Raw genomic sequence first — 11866 nt, 5'->3', positions numbered from 1 at the left:
TCCCCGAGCCCTCGGGCAGGCATGAAGCGTGCCAGTAGGCGCCTTGCTGCTCCGGGGCCAGACAGCTGGATCCCCCAGAGCAGGGGAGGGCTGTGATCACCACACCTCCGATGGGCCCCGTGGGAATTCACGCTCCTGCCCGGTCCCCCCGCCCCTCCCCCTATGGCGGGGACTAGGCTTTCTAAGATGCTGCGATCTACTCTGCTGCCCTTAATAAAAATGGTCTCGGACACTCGTCTGGTCGTGTGGGTCTCTTCTTTACTGGGGGTGGGCAGTGCCAGTGGCCTGGGGCCTTGGGCAAGTTCTTCTGGCTTTCTCCCCACGCCTGGCCTCCAGGAGAGGTGCACAGAGGTGTCCTGGCCATGCTGAGGGAAGCAGAAAGGGCTGCAGAGACACACTCAGGTGTCTGGGGAGGGGAGAGTGACCTGTATACGTGTCTCCTCAGCCACATTTAATGGAGGAGCAGACTGGGGCCCTGAGGAGGGTGCTGTCTGGAAGAAGGTCAGGGAGCTGGTGAGGGTGTGCCCAAGGGAGGGGCTGGGCCACTTCCTTGAATAGCTCCAGCCCAAACCCACCTTCTGCGACTGCAGCCCTAGTGCTGACTCAGCACCAGGCCAGCTAAGGCCCTGACACTTATTGTCAGCTGAGTCCCCTGCTTGGAGTCTGACACCAGCTGAGACCCTGACAGCTAGGTCTGTAGTCCAAGAGGGAATTTCCTGGGGCAAGTTTCTGGGGCACCAGAAAGCAAGGAGGCTGGGGGCCTTCCTTGATCATCAGTGGGGACTGCTCGTCCTAGCACTGTCCTAACTCTCAGGACAGACCCGCGGGCACCATTACCCTGTTTTCACAGAGGAGGAAAGTGACTCGGTCAAGGGCCCCTGGCCTGTGCTGTTACAGCCTGGTTCCAGTGCCCTCGCCTCCCACGACTGGCTCCCTTTGAGCCCAGACACAGCCTCAGACCCTCCCCAAAGCCTGTGAGACCCTCTCAACTCCCTCCACTCGGTGGCCACCGTCCTCTCGCCTTCCTTACTCTGTTCATTGTTCAGCTCGAGATACGCAATGACTGCATCACCTTGGCCTGGCTTCTGGCGCCCTCCTGCCCCCTGGGGCTCCTCTGGCCAGGGCCCTGGACTTCCCAGTGCCAAGTCCACAGGGGGTGGCCTCAGCCCTGCTCTCGCTGTCTTCCCTTGGCAGCATGTCCGTGCCACACCCTGCAGGGCTGCACCTGAGCCTCAGTCCTCCTGCCGGTCTGCACTGGCTCCTCCTCGCCTGCTTCCCTCATGCACGAGGGGGAACGGCACACCTGCCCCAGGAGCAGAGCTGAAGGTCGGTTCTTGCACAGCACAGTGCCTGGCCCAGGCCACACTTGGTAGACGGCTGTTTCCTGGGTGCTGGCAGCCTGGTCTCCTGGGGGTGCCGTGCAGGCTGTCACCAGAGTGGAAGTCTCAACATCACAGAGGCTTTGTCCCCATGCTTTGCTGTGTATTCCCACCCCCCACTGCAGCCCGGTCACACGACTGCCCCCGTGTGTGTACCAGACTGTGAGCTCCTTGCAGGCTGTGTCCCAGCTCCCAGCCCCAGCCTGGCATGGAGCAGATCCTCCGTGCCTGATGAATTGGTGGCTAACAGTAAACCCCTAGCCTGGGCCGTCCTGGGCACAGCAGGTTTTATGTGAAAAATACCCCATCTCCCTGGTGGGATGCCCGTGGCCAGCCTCGAAATGGGCCCTCTGCCTTCTTGTCCCCTTCTCTCTGTTCTTCAGTGCCCATGGCCTAGGGCTGGTCTGGGCCCTCATCTCTGCTGCTCCCTCTCTGGCTCCCTGGGTGACAGTGGCCACTCCCACAGCTTCCTCCAGCATCTGTGCAGACCCCCCTAGTCTCTCCCTTGTCACCCACACCTGTCTCCTGGGCCCCAGAGCCGTACAGCCAGCCCCTCCTCTCAGAACAACAGACCCGCCTCGGGGGAGGTGCCTCTGTGCTTGCTGCCCAGCTCCAGCCAGCAGCCTGTGGGAGCACGGCCAGACCCCAGCGGGCCGGGGCGAGGAGGCCAGGGCCACACTCACAGCCATTCCAGTTCACAGCTCTGGATGAAATGGGGGAGGAAAGGGCCTGCGGCTAGAGAAGTCAAGGTCAGAGGAAGGGTAGGGGTAGAGGATGGAGCCAGAAAGAGGGGGCTGAAGCCACCAGTCAAGGGGATGGGGCCCTACCCTCACCCCTTTAGAAAGTGCAGAATTCTTTTGGCCCTGGTTCCATGCTTGGTACAGACTAAGGCCCAGGGCATGTGGAGTAAATGAACAGGCAGCCTCACAGCTCTGCTCCCCTGCTCCCATCTCTAGGTCTGCAAAATGGGGGCACCGGTGCCTGCACACAGGCACTATGATGTGAGATTACATGAGACAAGAAGGACCACATGGGTTTCTATCTGCTCCTGGCATCGCCTTGATCCAGGCCACAGGAGCCCCGGTCACAGGGCATCTACACATCACCAGGGGTGCCATTTCTGTAGAAGACCATCCCTCCTGGAAAAACGTAAACACACTCCTGCAAGTTTGCAGGACCTCCTCAGACCCATCCCCTAGGATGGCAAAGGGCTGCTTACTTCAAACAGGTGATGTCTTTAAAGTCAATTGAGATTATAATATGCCTCCCAAAAAGTAGCCTAGTGAGACATTCTTCCAACCCCTCACTCCCCTCATCCTACCCACCCCCACCAAAAGAAAAGAATGAAGAGAGCCTAAGCATGAGCAGCGGCAAAGGTGGAGGCACTGCAGATCTTTGGAACAGTGACCTCGGTGGGCCCTGAAGGAGTTTCGTGTCCTTCTTGTGTCTGGGAAGGTTTCCCGGGCACAGTCTATAAACACCCAAGTTTACAGGACACGTTACTTTATTAATACAGCCATCTCTGCCCTGTGCACCCAAACAAGGAAGATGCTTACACAGCACTGTGATGCCCCCCCACCCCCACCCAATGCTTGGCAGGCCCCAGGCCCAGAGGTCACAGCTGCCACCAGCAGCCAGAGGGCTTGCAGAAGCTCTGCTGCCACTCTGAACCATGAGGACCTGGGCACAGAGGTGGCAGCATCCAGCCCAGGAAGTCACAGCCTGCTCTGGGACCCAGTTCCCTTCCTGGGCACCAAGGGATGTTAATGCTTGGCTGTCTGCCAGGGTCACAGTGCGGAGGGCTCCAGAAAGGTTTCCAGAGTGGCTTTACTGGGGGTCCCCTCTCCGGGCCTCTTGGAGTCTAGCTCGTGGAGGGCGCAGAGCTGCACGCCGTCCTGGGCAAGCTGAGCCCACAGCACCGGTGCCGTGAGGACACGCAGCTCGTGTAGGCGCTCCCAGGAGCAGGAAAAGGCATCAGGACCCTCACCGCTGCCCCCAACCGGAGGCACACTCGGATAGCCGGGGTGTGCCATCAGCTCGGCTGTCACTGCGCGTCCAGTGGGTATACCCTCCAGGGCCCTAGCCAGTGCCCCTGACACGTGGTGAGCGGACATGTGCCGGCCGCAGGTGCTCAGGCCCACGAAGACATCGGTCCACCTGTAGATGCCGGGGCATCAGCGGCAGGACTGCAGGGCCGCAATGGGCAGGGGTAGGGCAGGGGTAGGCCGGGGGCGGGACGGATCTGGGGTGGGGACACCACCAGTCGAGGATGAGAAACGGACACAGCTGGCCAAGGTGAACAGCCAGCTGGACACACTGGGACCTGGGCCTGGCAGGGGGCAGGGGGCCTTACCGCAGGCCGTGGCGGGCAAAGGGGCCCATGGCGGCGCGGGCGTCTTGCTCCACGGCGCAGGCGAAGGCGCGCGCTGGGGCCTCGAGCCAATTGCAGCCGCCCACCCCGCGCTCCATCAGCAGCCTAGTGAAGCGCACCCCGCAGGCCTGCAGCGCCTCAGCGAACACCTGGCACACTCCTGCGGGTGGGGCAGAGTCAGGGAGAGGCTCGTGCAGCACCCCCCCGACCCCGGCCTGGGAGCACCAACCCACGCACCTGGGAGCACGTGCACGTGCTGGTGCCCGTCCACGTGAGTAGGGTCCCTGCCCAGTAATTCCCGGAAACGGCTCAGCTGGGCCTCCAGCTCTCCTCGAACCTGAAGTAAGAAGGTGATTGGCACATAGAACGTCCGGAAGCAGCTACCCAGAAGGACCCGGTCCATGTGGTCCCCTGTGATCGCCCCTGTGTTTGAACCAGGAAGGCATCCAGAGCCCAATTCTGCGCACGGTACCCTCGGGGCGGAGCTTTGGGGGAGTCACCGCGAGCATCTTACTGAAGCCGCACCTCCGCACCTGGGGCAAGACCACCTCTCCGGCGGCCACCGCCTCCCGGAATCCCATCTTGCCGAGGAAGAAGCCTTCGGGGCCGAGCAGCGACGAGGCGCCGTGGCGGGCCGGGCCCACGGGGCGGCCCTCGGATAGGTTGGCGTGGAGGCCCGTGGGGATTCGGTGCCTGCGGGCGGAGCGCGAGCGGGAGCATCGGAGGCGCGGGGCGGCGGCCCCAAGCCCGCCCGGACCCTGCAGGGGGCCGCTGCTCACCTGTGGGCCAGCTCAGCCGCGCTCTCGGCGGCCGCGCCGTTGACCAGCAGGGACACGCTGGTCACAGCCCCCGCCAGGAAGGCTTCTACGATGCCCTCGTCGCGCCGCGGGCAGTAACCAAAGTCATCTGCCGTGACTACCAGCCGCACACGGGGCCAGGCCATGGTCCCTCCACCAGCTGTTCGGGCCCGTGGGGCTAGGGCTGGACAGTCCAGGCCCCGCCCCAGACGCGGCCCGAGGCCCCGCCCCGACGCACGCGCCCGGCGCGCCCGCGCTTTAGCCTTTGTTCTCGCCACCTGCTGGTTCCCGGGATCCCTGCAACCGCCAGCCACCCAAAGTGCCCCGCCCCACCCGGACCGCGGCCGGGTAAGCGAAACTTACAGTGACTGCAGAAATGTTTAATATGAAAAACGGAAAAATAAACCTGAAGAAAAAAAAATCTCTTACCCTCCCCCAAGATCACCACCGTTCACTTTCCGGGTACTGTCTCCCGGTATTTTCTCTAAGCAAATAAATACACCCAAGTTTTCTGCTCCTTCACCACAAACTTTTTTGTGTTGTTTTGAGAAGACAATGAACACATCAGTGTTATCTCATTCTTGTAGTGTTTCATTTTTTTGATAGTGACTGAACTTTTTCATGTTTTTATTAGCTATTTGTATTTCTTCTTTTTCAAATTGCCTATTTGTCTTTTGCTGATTTTCGAAGATGAGGCTTCTTCCTGATTTGTAAAAGCTCTGAACAATAAGAACATGAAAGAAAGCATGTACACCAATGGCTTTGTTTCAGAAAGCATGAGTCCCAGCTTCCATCTCTTGAGCTCTGTGCCAGGCTACAACTTTTACACTCATGACCTCTTTTTTTCCTCTGTGATCTAGAAAAGCTTTCCTTACCAATGACTTTACAAATAATCACCACGGTTGACGGCCAGGGTTTTCACTGTGATGTGGCTGTCTTGATTTTCCCAGTGGAAAGTGCAGTATTTGTATCCAGCCTATGAGGTTGGTCATGTCATTCCTGTTTTACAGATGAGGAAACTGAGTTGGGAGGGGCAGTGTCTTGCCCTGCGTGAGGCGCAGTGGAGCTGGGACTGACTCCGGAGCTCTGGCCTGCCTCTGGTCTGCTCGGCTCCTCTACACCCTGATGGCCCCCAGGTCAGGGGCCAAGAGGACAGAGCCGAACTGGAAAATAACAGATAATACCCACCTCCGTGGGGACGTTGTAAGAATTGGAGGCCTCAAAGAGCCCTTCACCAAGTTTTCGGCATAAGGACTATTGTGTTCAATAGTGGTGATTAAAGTGTGGGATCTCAGCCACTGGGAAGCTGGTCCTGGAAAGGCCAGAGGCCCTGAGGGTCCGCTACTGGAAGAAGGAAATTCACATTTATTGAGCACCTACTGGTATTAGAAAGATCATAGGTTAGGGGTGAGCGCTGCAGTTCCTATCTCCAAGGAGTGCGATCTGACAGTGAAGTAACAACAAGGTGTGGCAGAGTCTGGGATGGGGTGTGTTGTAATTCTGTTGGGGGGACGGGCCCTCTGGGAAGGCTTCTCTGAAGAGGTGACACCTGGGGGGGGGGGGCGTGTTGCATTAGGAAGGCCTCCGGGGCAGAGAGGGAAAGGAGGGAGAGGAGGTAAAGATTTACAGGGTCTTATTAGGGTGCGGGTGTGTTGTAGGAAGATTTGATGTACTTTCCAAGCCCATGTGGAAGGACGCTCAGCTCCACTTACAGAGAAGGAGCAGGTGATTAAAGAAGGTGAGTCACACCGGCAGGAAAGAGCAAAGCTAGGAGTTGAAGCTCGTCTGTGACTTAGAGCCGGGACTCCTCCCACTGCGCTGGGGACAGACCCTGGGGTGATCACACTGGGCGAGGGGAGGACCCTGGAAAGGAGCAGTCCGCGAGCAGGAGCCAAGGGCAACTCAGCGACCAAGAGGGGAGCCGAGGAAGGTGCTTGTGTCACCGGGAGAGGCCGTGGCTTTGTCCCTTAGGCTCCCCTCCAGGCCGGACCCAGGCGGTCAGCAGCAGCGACGTCCTCCCGCTCCCTCTGCGAATATGGGCGGGGCAAAAGCGTCAAAGTGGGGGAGGAGCCGCGTGGGCCCCGCCCCAACTATTGTGCCGCGGGAGCGGGCGGCGAACGGCGCGGCGCGAGCCAGTCAGGACGCGGCGTGCAAATGAGCAGGCCCGCCAGAGGCCTCGAGCGGCGCGGACGCCAAGATCCCAGTGCTGACCGCACCGGAGCGTGTGCCCAGTGGGCGCGGACTTGGTGAGCAGGTCTCCCGGGGCCGGGTGGCCCGGGGCCGGGGCACCAGCGCCGGGAGGACGGAGGGCGGACGCACTGGGCCCAGAGATGGACGGAGACTGGATGCGCAGTCCCTCGGGGGCCCCAGCCCCGACTACTCTGGACACAGACGGTGCTGAAACGCCCACGGGGCTCCGAGCAGAGGACCGGCCTGACATGTGAAGGACGTGGGGTGCGGGGAGCCATTGACCAGCGGCCCACGGACGGAGGGAGATGCAGACCCACAGAGGGCTGGGGGCACCCTCACACCATCTCCCCGACCGGTTCAGAGAGGAATCTGCGGCTGCATCGCGGAACCAACGAGAGAGGAAGAGGGCAGTGGGCCCAGCCACTTGCACCATGACCAGCTGTCGCCACCATTCGGGATACTTGGCGGACGACGAGGCTGGCCACACCACCTACACGGCCCGGGTAAGTGTGCCCAGCAGGGCCCAACTCTGAGCCTCCAACATGTTCCTCACCAGTTCTGGCGCCCACATCACAGCCCCCTTTCTCACTTCCTACTGATGTCCTCTCTGGACCTCTTAGTGACCTGTTGCCTTGACCACTCCTAGTTACCCCTGCTGGGCCCTACCTAGTCACCTCGGTCTCCGTCTCATTCCCTGTGTCCCCTGATCTCGGACTGGGAGGGGCATGGTGGACTAGAACCCCAGAGTGGGAGCATAGAGTCTACTCGGGGCCTACGGCTCGAGGGGCAGAAGCAGCCATGGGGCACACAGGGCTCAGGACCACAGGTAGTCTGTACAGACCAGCAGTGGGGACGGGGCTCAAGGGGTTTTGTGATTCATGTCCTGGATGAGGACAGAAGTGGACTTTCAGACTCCCCAGCCAGGTCTTTGGTATGTGAAATGCATGTGTCAGGGAAGCTTCAGGGCAACCCTGAACAGATCCCCACTTTACAAGAGAGGAAGTTGGACCTCAAGAGGGGCCTTTGTGCCCACAGTCACATGGCCTGAAGCTGACAGAGCCAGGGTCCAAATCCAGGGCTGCCTGTCTCCAAAACCTAGTTCCTGGGTCTTCCCTGGCAGTCCAGTTGTTAAGACTCCATGCTTCCACTGCAGGGGGCACGGGTTCAATCCCTGGTTGGGGAACTAAGATCCTGCATGCTGCGTGACACGGCCAAAAAAAAAGAAAAAACAGTTTCTTCCACTGCCCACTTCCCACCCAGTTCCTGGTGCCCTAGGAGGACCCCAGGGGACCCCTCCCCCCATGGGGCATTACTGCCCACTGTGATATGCCTGTTTGCTCAGGTCCAGCCACCTAAGAAGTCACTGTTCCCGGAAATGGGGCAAGCCTCCAAGCTGGGCCACACACCACACCCCACTTCGACGCATGGCCCCTCAGGCAGTTCAGGGCTCTGCAGCCACCGCCGAAACCCCAAGGGCCCTCGACCCTTTAGGAGCTTCCTGGATTTCCTTGTCGAGGGTCAGGTGCTGGACAGCCTGCAGACAGTGGTGGAGGAGGCAACTGAGCGCATGGCCACCATAAAGACAGAGGCTGGGGTGCCGCTGGTGGAGGTGGAGGACCCGATGGAGGTGCCGAGGGGTGGGCGTCAGGCGCGGGCCCGGCCCATCCTCAGTACCGTGCACCAGCACCGCACCCGGCCGAGCCTCTGCATGGGGCGTCCCAACAATTACCCGTCCTGCTCCAGCTCCACGTCCGACTCCCACAGCAGCTTCACGGCCAACTGGCCGGGCTCCCATAGCTGGGACAGCGACCTGGGTGCCCGCAGCTTGGGTGCACTGCCACCCATGAAGGACAGACTCCTGCTGGAGAAGAACCTCAAACGGCTGCTGCAGCTGGAGAACAGAGGGGTGAGGTCTGGGGCTGCGGCCCAGGTGGGGCAGGGGTGGACCCCAGCCCAGAGCCCAGGGCCAGGCCTGGCTTGGCTGCCCCTGGATGCCTCTGAGAGTCCTCCTCTCTCTGCAGAAAGGCCTGGGGCAGTCCCGCCCCCATGGGGACTCCCTGCCATGGGACTCACTGGGCAGCCAGACCAGCAGCCAGTGGACCCTAGAGCAGCCCCTGTCCTGGTTCTCAGGCCTGCTGGGCTCGAGCTCAGGCACACCCGAAGTGTCAGAGCTGGGGCCAGCAGAGCGGGAGCTGATCTTCCTCAAGCTAGAGCTGAACAAGGAGATGAAGTCCTTGCTGAGCCAGCCAGGGTCCTTTGACCTGCCCGGCTACTGTGCTCTCTGAGAGCCCCATCGGACCCTAGACTTCCTGGCTGAGCACCATCTGTTCCCCGCCCTGCAGGACATGGTCAACCAGGCTGTGGACAAGCTCAGTGGTGCCTGCCGCCGAGACGGCTGCCCTCTCTTCCTGTCAGAATGGGAGCCCTCCCCAGAGTCCAGCTCCAAGCTGGCCACACCCACTGATGGGGAGGAGCCCTACGATTTGCTGCCCACCACAACCTCCAGTCCCAGGATGAAGCACAGAAAGAGCATCAAGTACAGGGGACGCGGCAAGGCCAAGGAAGGTGGCTCCCTGGTGTCTAGCACCCAAGTGGACACCAGGTTCCGGCTTGAGGTAACACCCACAGAAGAGCCCAAAGTCCCTTCACCCCACCCCAGGCAGGAGGGGCTTGACCAGGACCCCAAAGTACGGAGACTACCCCTGCCCACTTCTGAGCCCCTGAGCTCCAGCCAGAGGACCCAGCCCTGGTGGAGCCTGCACCTTACCCTGCCCGCCACCGGGATTGTGATGAAAGTGCCCTCACGACAGACCCATGTCACCACCCCGGTCTCAGCTCCGCTGGCCTCCTCCCTCCCGTCCTCCTCCCACTGCCTCCCCAGGTTCTCACCCCACGACACCTCCGTGGTAAGGGGCTTCTTGCCATCTCCTGCTGTGCCGTATCCGGAGGTGACCTCCTCAAGGTTGGGGCCAGGGTTCTTAGGGATGGATTTGCAGTGGTAGGGCTCCTACCGCCACCGCACCTAGCGGCCACTGTCGCTAGCAGGTGCCCAGGGTCCAGGTCTCTTGCCCTGCCCTTGTGAAAACCACCTGAGTAGGGGATGAGCTGATGAGGGGACCAGGAATCCTGGCCTAGCTACTACCACGTGTTGTCAAAAGATGAATAAAGGCTATTTCTTATTCTGGGTATTTTTTTAACACTTGCATGTGAATCTCAGAGGCCCTCCCATGTGAGGAGGGTCCTGTCCCTCGTGGACAGTGGCCTGAGCCCAGAGTAGGGCCCTGTGTCTGAGGTCTAGCCCCCTCTGGTCCTGCTGCCCAGGACGGGACTCACCAGTGTGTCTGCCCCGCCGAGAGGGAGTTGCTTGGGAAGGGTGCGGAGAGGACTTGGTGGCTTCACCCTGGTGGCTCCCCAGCGTGGCCCCTGACCCTGCTTTCACCCATCAAAGCCCAGGCATGCTTCCCTCCTCTGAACCCTGGCCTGGGTGAGGGTTGTGCAGGCTCCCTTTTGGCTGATACAGTGACTGATGTCACTGGCCTTGCCCCGGGCCTGACGGGTGTGGCTGGCATGATAACAGGGTGGTAAGTGGGAGGTGGGCCAGCACGCAGGACCCCAGCTCAGCTCTCCATCAGGCCAGCAGAGCAGATGTGGTGAGGCCGCACCCTGAGTGGACTGAGCGCGGCGCCGCGTGGGTGACGCGGAGGATGCTCTGGGGGGGAGGGCACCCAGGGTGGCAGGCAGGAGTGGATGACGTGTCTCCCTTTCCCTCCCTGCTGCCGCACAGCGCCCCAGTTACAAGTTCACCAAGAAGAAGACGCTGCCCTCCATCCCGTCCAAGTCCACCACCATGTCCCGCCTCTCCAACCCCTGGCACGAGGAGCTCGTTGACTACCTGAAGGGCCAGGCTGTGTCCTTGCTTGCCTGCAAGTACAGGTTTGAGAAGAACCTCACTGGGCAGCTGGGCTTCATCTCCTTCCCCATCACCGAGGCACTCCTGGACCTCTTCCTGGGCTTCAGGGAGGTGAAGGGCTCGCGCATCCGTCTGTCCTCCACAATCGACTGGAGCTGCCTGCTGCGCAGGCTGGAGGAGGCCGAGTTTAGCCAGCGGTCACCCCAGCGGGAATCCCGGCCCCCTTCCCGGCACACCTCCCAGCACAGCACCCCCCAGCGCAGCATGCGGACACCAACCGCGCCATCCAAGCTGGCCGCCAGGACCCGCAGGGTCCAGGACAAGCCCACAGGGTCCCGCCTCAACATGAGGTCCCTGGAACCCCGGCTGCTCGCCTCACAGGAGCGCCTGGCAGCCCCGGAGCAGGAGCCCGCCAGACCGCCAGAGCCCAAGCTGTTCCCGTCCCCCGCCAACACCAGCGTGGCCTCCCATCAGTCCGACCAGGCAATGGACATGGAGGACCACCAGAGCATCGAAGAGGAGGAGGAGGACAAGGAGGAGGATGGAGAGGAGGAGGAAGAGGACGAGGATGACTTTGGAGATGAGGGCGAACCCCAGAGCTCCCCGGAGCCTCAAGAGGAGGCCGTGGTCAGCGCCACGGCAGCAGGCTCAGGTGTGGGCCATGGTGACTGCCCATGGGGCCCCTGAAGTGCACCGAGTGCTCCATGCCCCACTCCTCCCGCCCCAGGGGCCACTGCCCTCGCAGCCATCCTGCCCCGAGCAGAGGTCAGAACAGCTGGTGCCCACGAGGAGCTCTGCTGAGCCTCTCATGGGAGCCAACGGGAGAAATAAAGCTTGTGTTGATGGAACACGGTTTTCCTGTCAGAGATCTCAGCCATCCTTCTGACCACCTGCCCCCGAGGAGCATCTCTGGAGAGCTGGGCCAGGCCTCCACGGCAGCTGCCGGTGCCCTGAGCCCCGTGACCTCCTGGGCTCTGCTGCTCGCTCTTCTGCACTCCAGTCTGCACCTTCCTGCCTCTTCAAGCCTCTTAGGACTCATGGTCCCCACCCCCACGGCCCCTGTGCATCACACTCCCACTTCCCTAGGGCTCCTCCTCTGCCAGGGCGTATCCTCCCTCTCCTGATGCTCCCACGGCTACCTGTTTTCCTAATTTTTTTTTTTTTTTTTTTTTTTTTTTTGCTGTACGTGGGCCTTTCACTGTTGTGGCCTCTCCCGTTG

General features: G+C 61.1%; 2 protein-coding genes across 2 annotated transcripts; one reads left to right on the top strand and one right to left on the bottom strand.

The window, feature by feature from the left end:
• Window positions 1-2879: 2879 nt before the first annotated feature.
• YDJC (YdjC chitooligosaccharide deacetylase homolog) lies at window positions 2880-4738 on the bottom strand. The gene is made up of 5 exons (XM_082640692.1): window positions 4530-4738; window positions 4284-4443; window positions 3988-4087; window positions 3733-3910; window positions 2880-3536 (listed from the first exon to the last, which is right to left on the bottom strand). The coding sequence occupies exons 1-5, from the start codon at window positions 4691-4693 to the stop codon at window positions 3167-3169; spliced, it is 972 nt and encodes a 323-aa protein (XP_082496818.1). The 5' UTR covers window positions 4694-4738; the 3' UTR covers window positions 2880-3166.
• A 1732-nt stretch (window positions 4739-6470) lies between these two features.
• On the top strand, window positions 6471-11484 carry CCDC116 (coiled-coil domain containing 116). Its single transcript, XM_082639908.1, has 4 exons — window positions 6471-7240; window positions 8080-8643; window positions 9080-9352; window positions 10522-11484. Exons 1-4 carry the CDS (start codon window positions 7043-7045, stop codon window positions 11332-11334), a joined length of 1848 nt encoding a protein of 615 aa, XP_082496034.1. The 5' UTR covers window positions 6471-7042; the 3' UTR covers window positions 11335-11484.
• Window positions 11485-11866: the final 382 nt, after the last annotated feature.

The sequence above is a fragment of the Mesoplodon mirus genome, assembly GCF_964341445.2.
Source record: "Mesoplodon mirus genome assembly, chromosome: 13".
NCBI lineage: Eukaryota > Metazoa > Chordata > Mammalia > Artiodactyla > Ziphiidae > Mesoplodon > Mesoplodon mirus.
The sequence above is the reverse complement of the archived record's forward strand: the minus strand, read 5'-3'. Positions and strand labels throughout refer to the sequence as shown.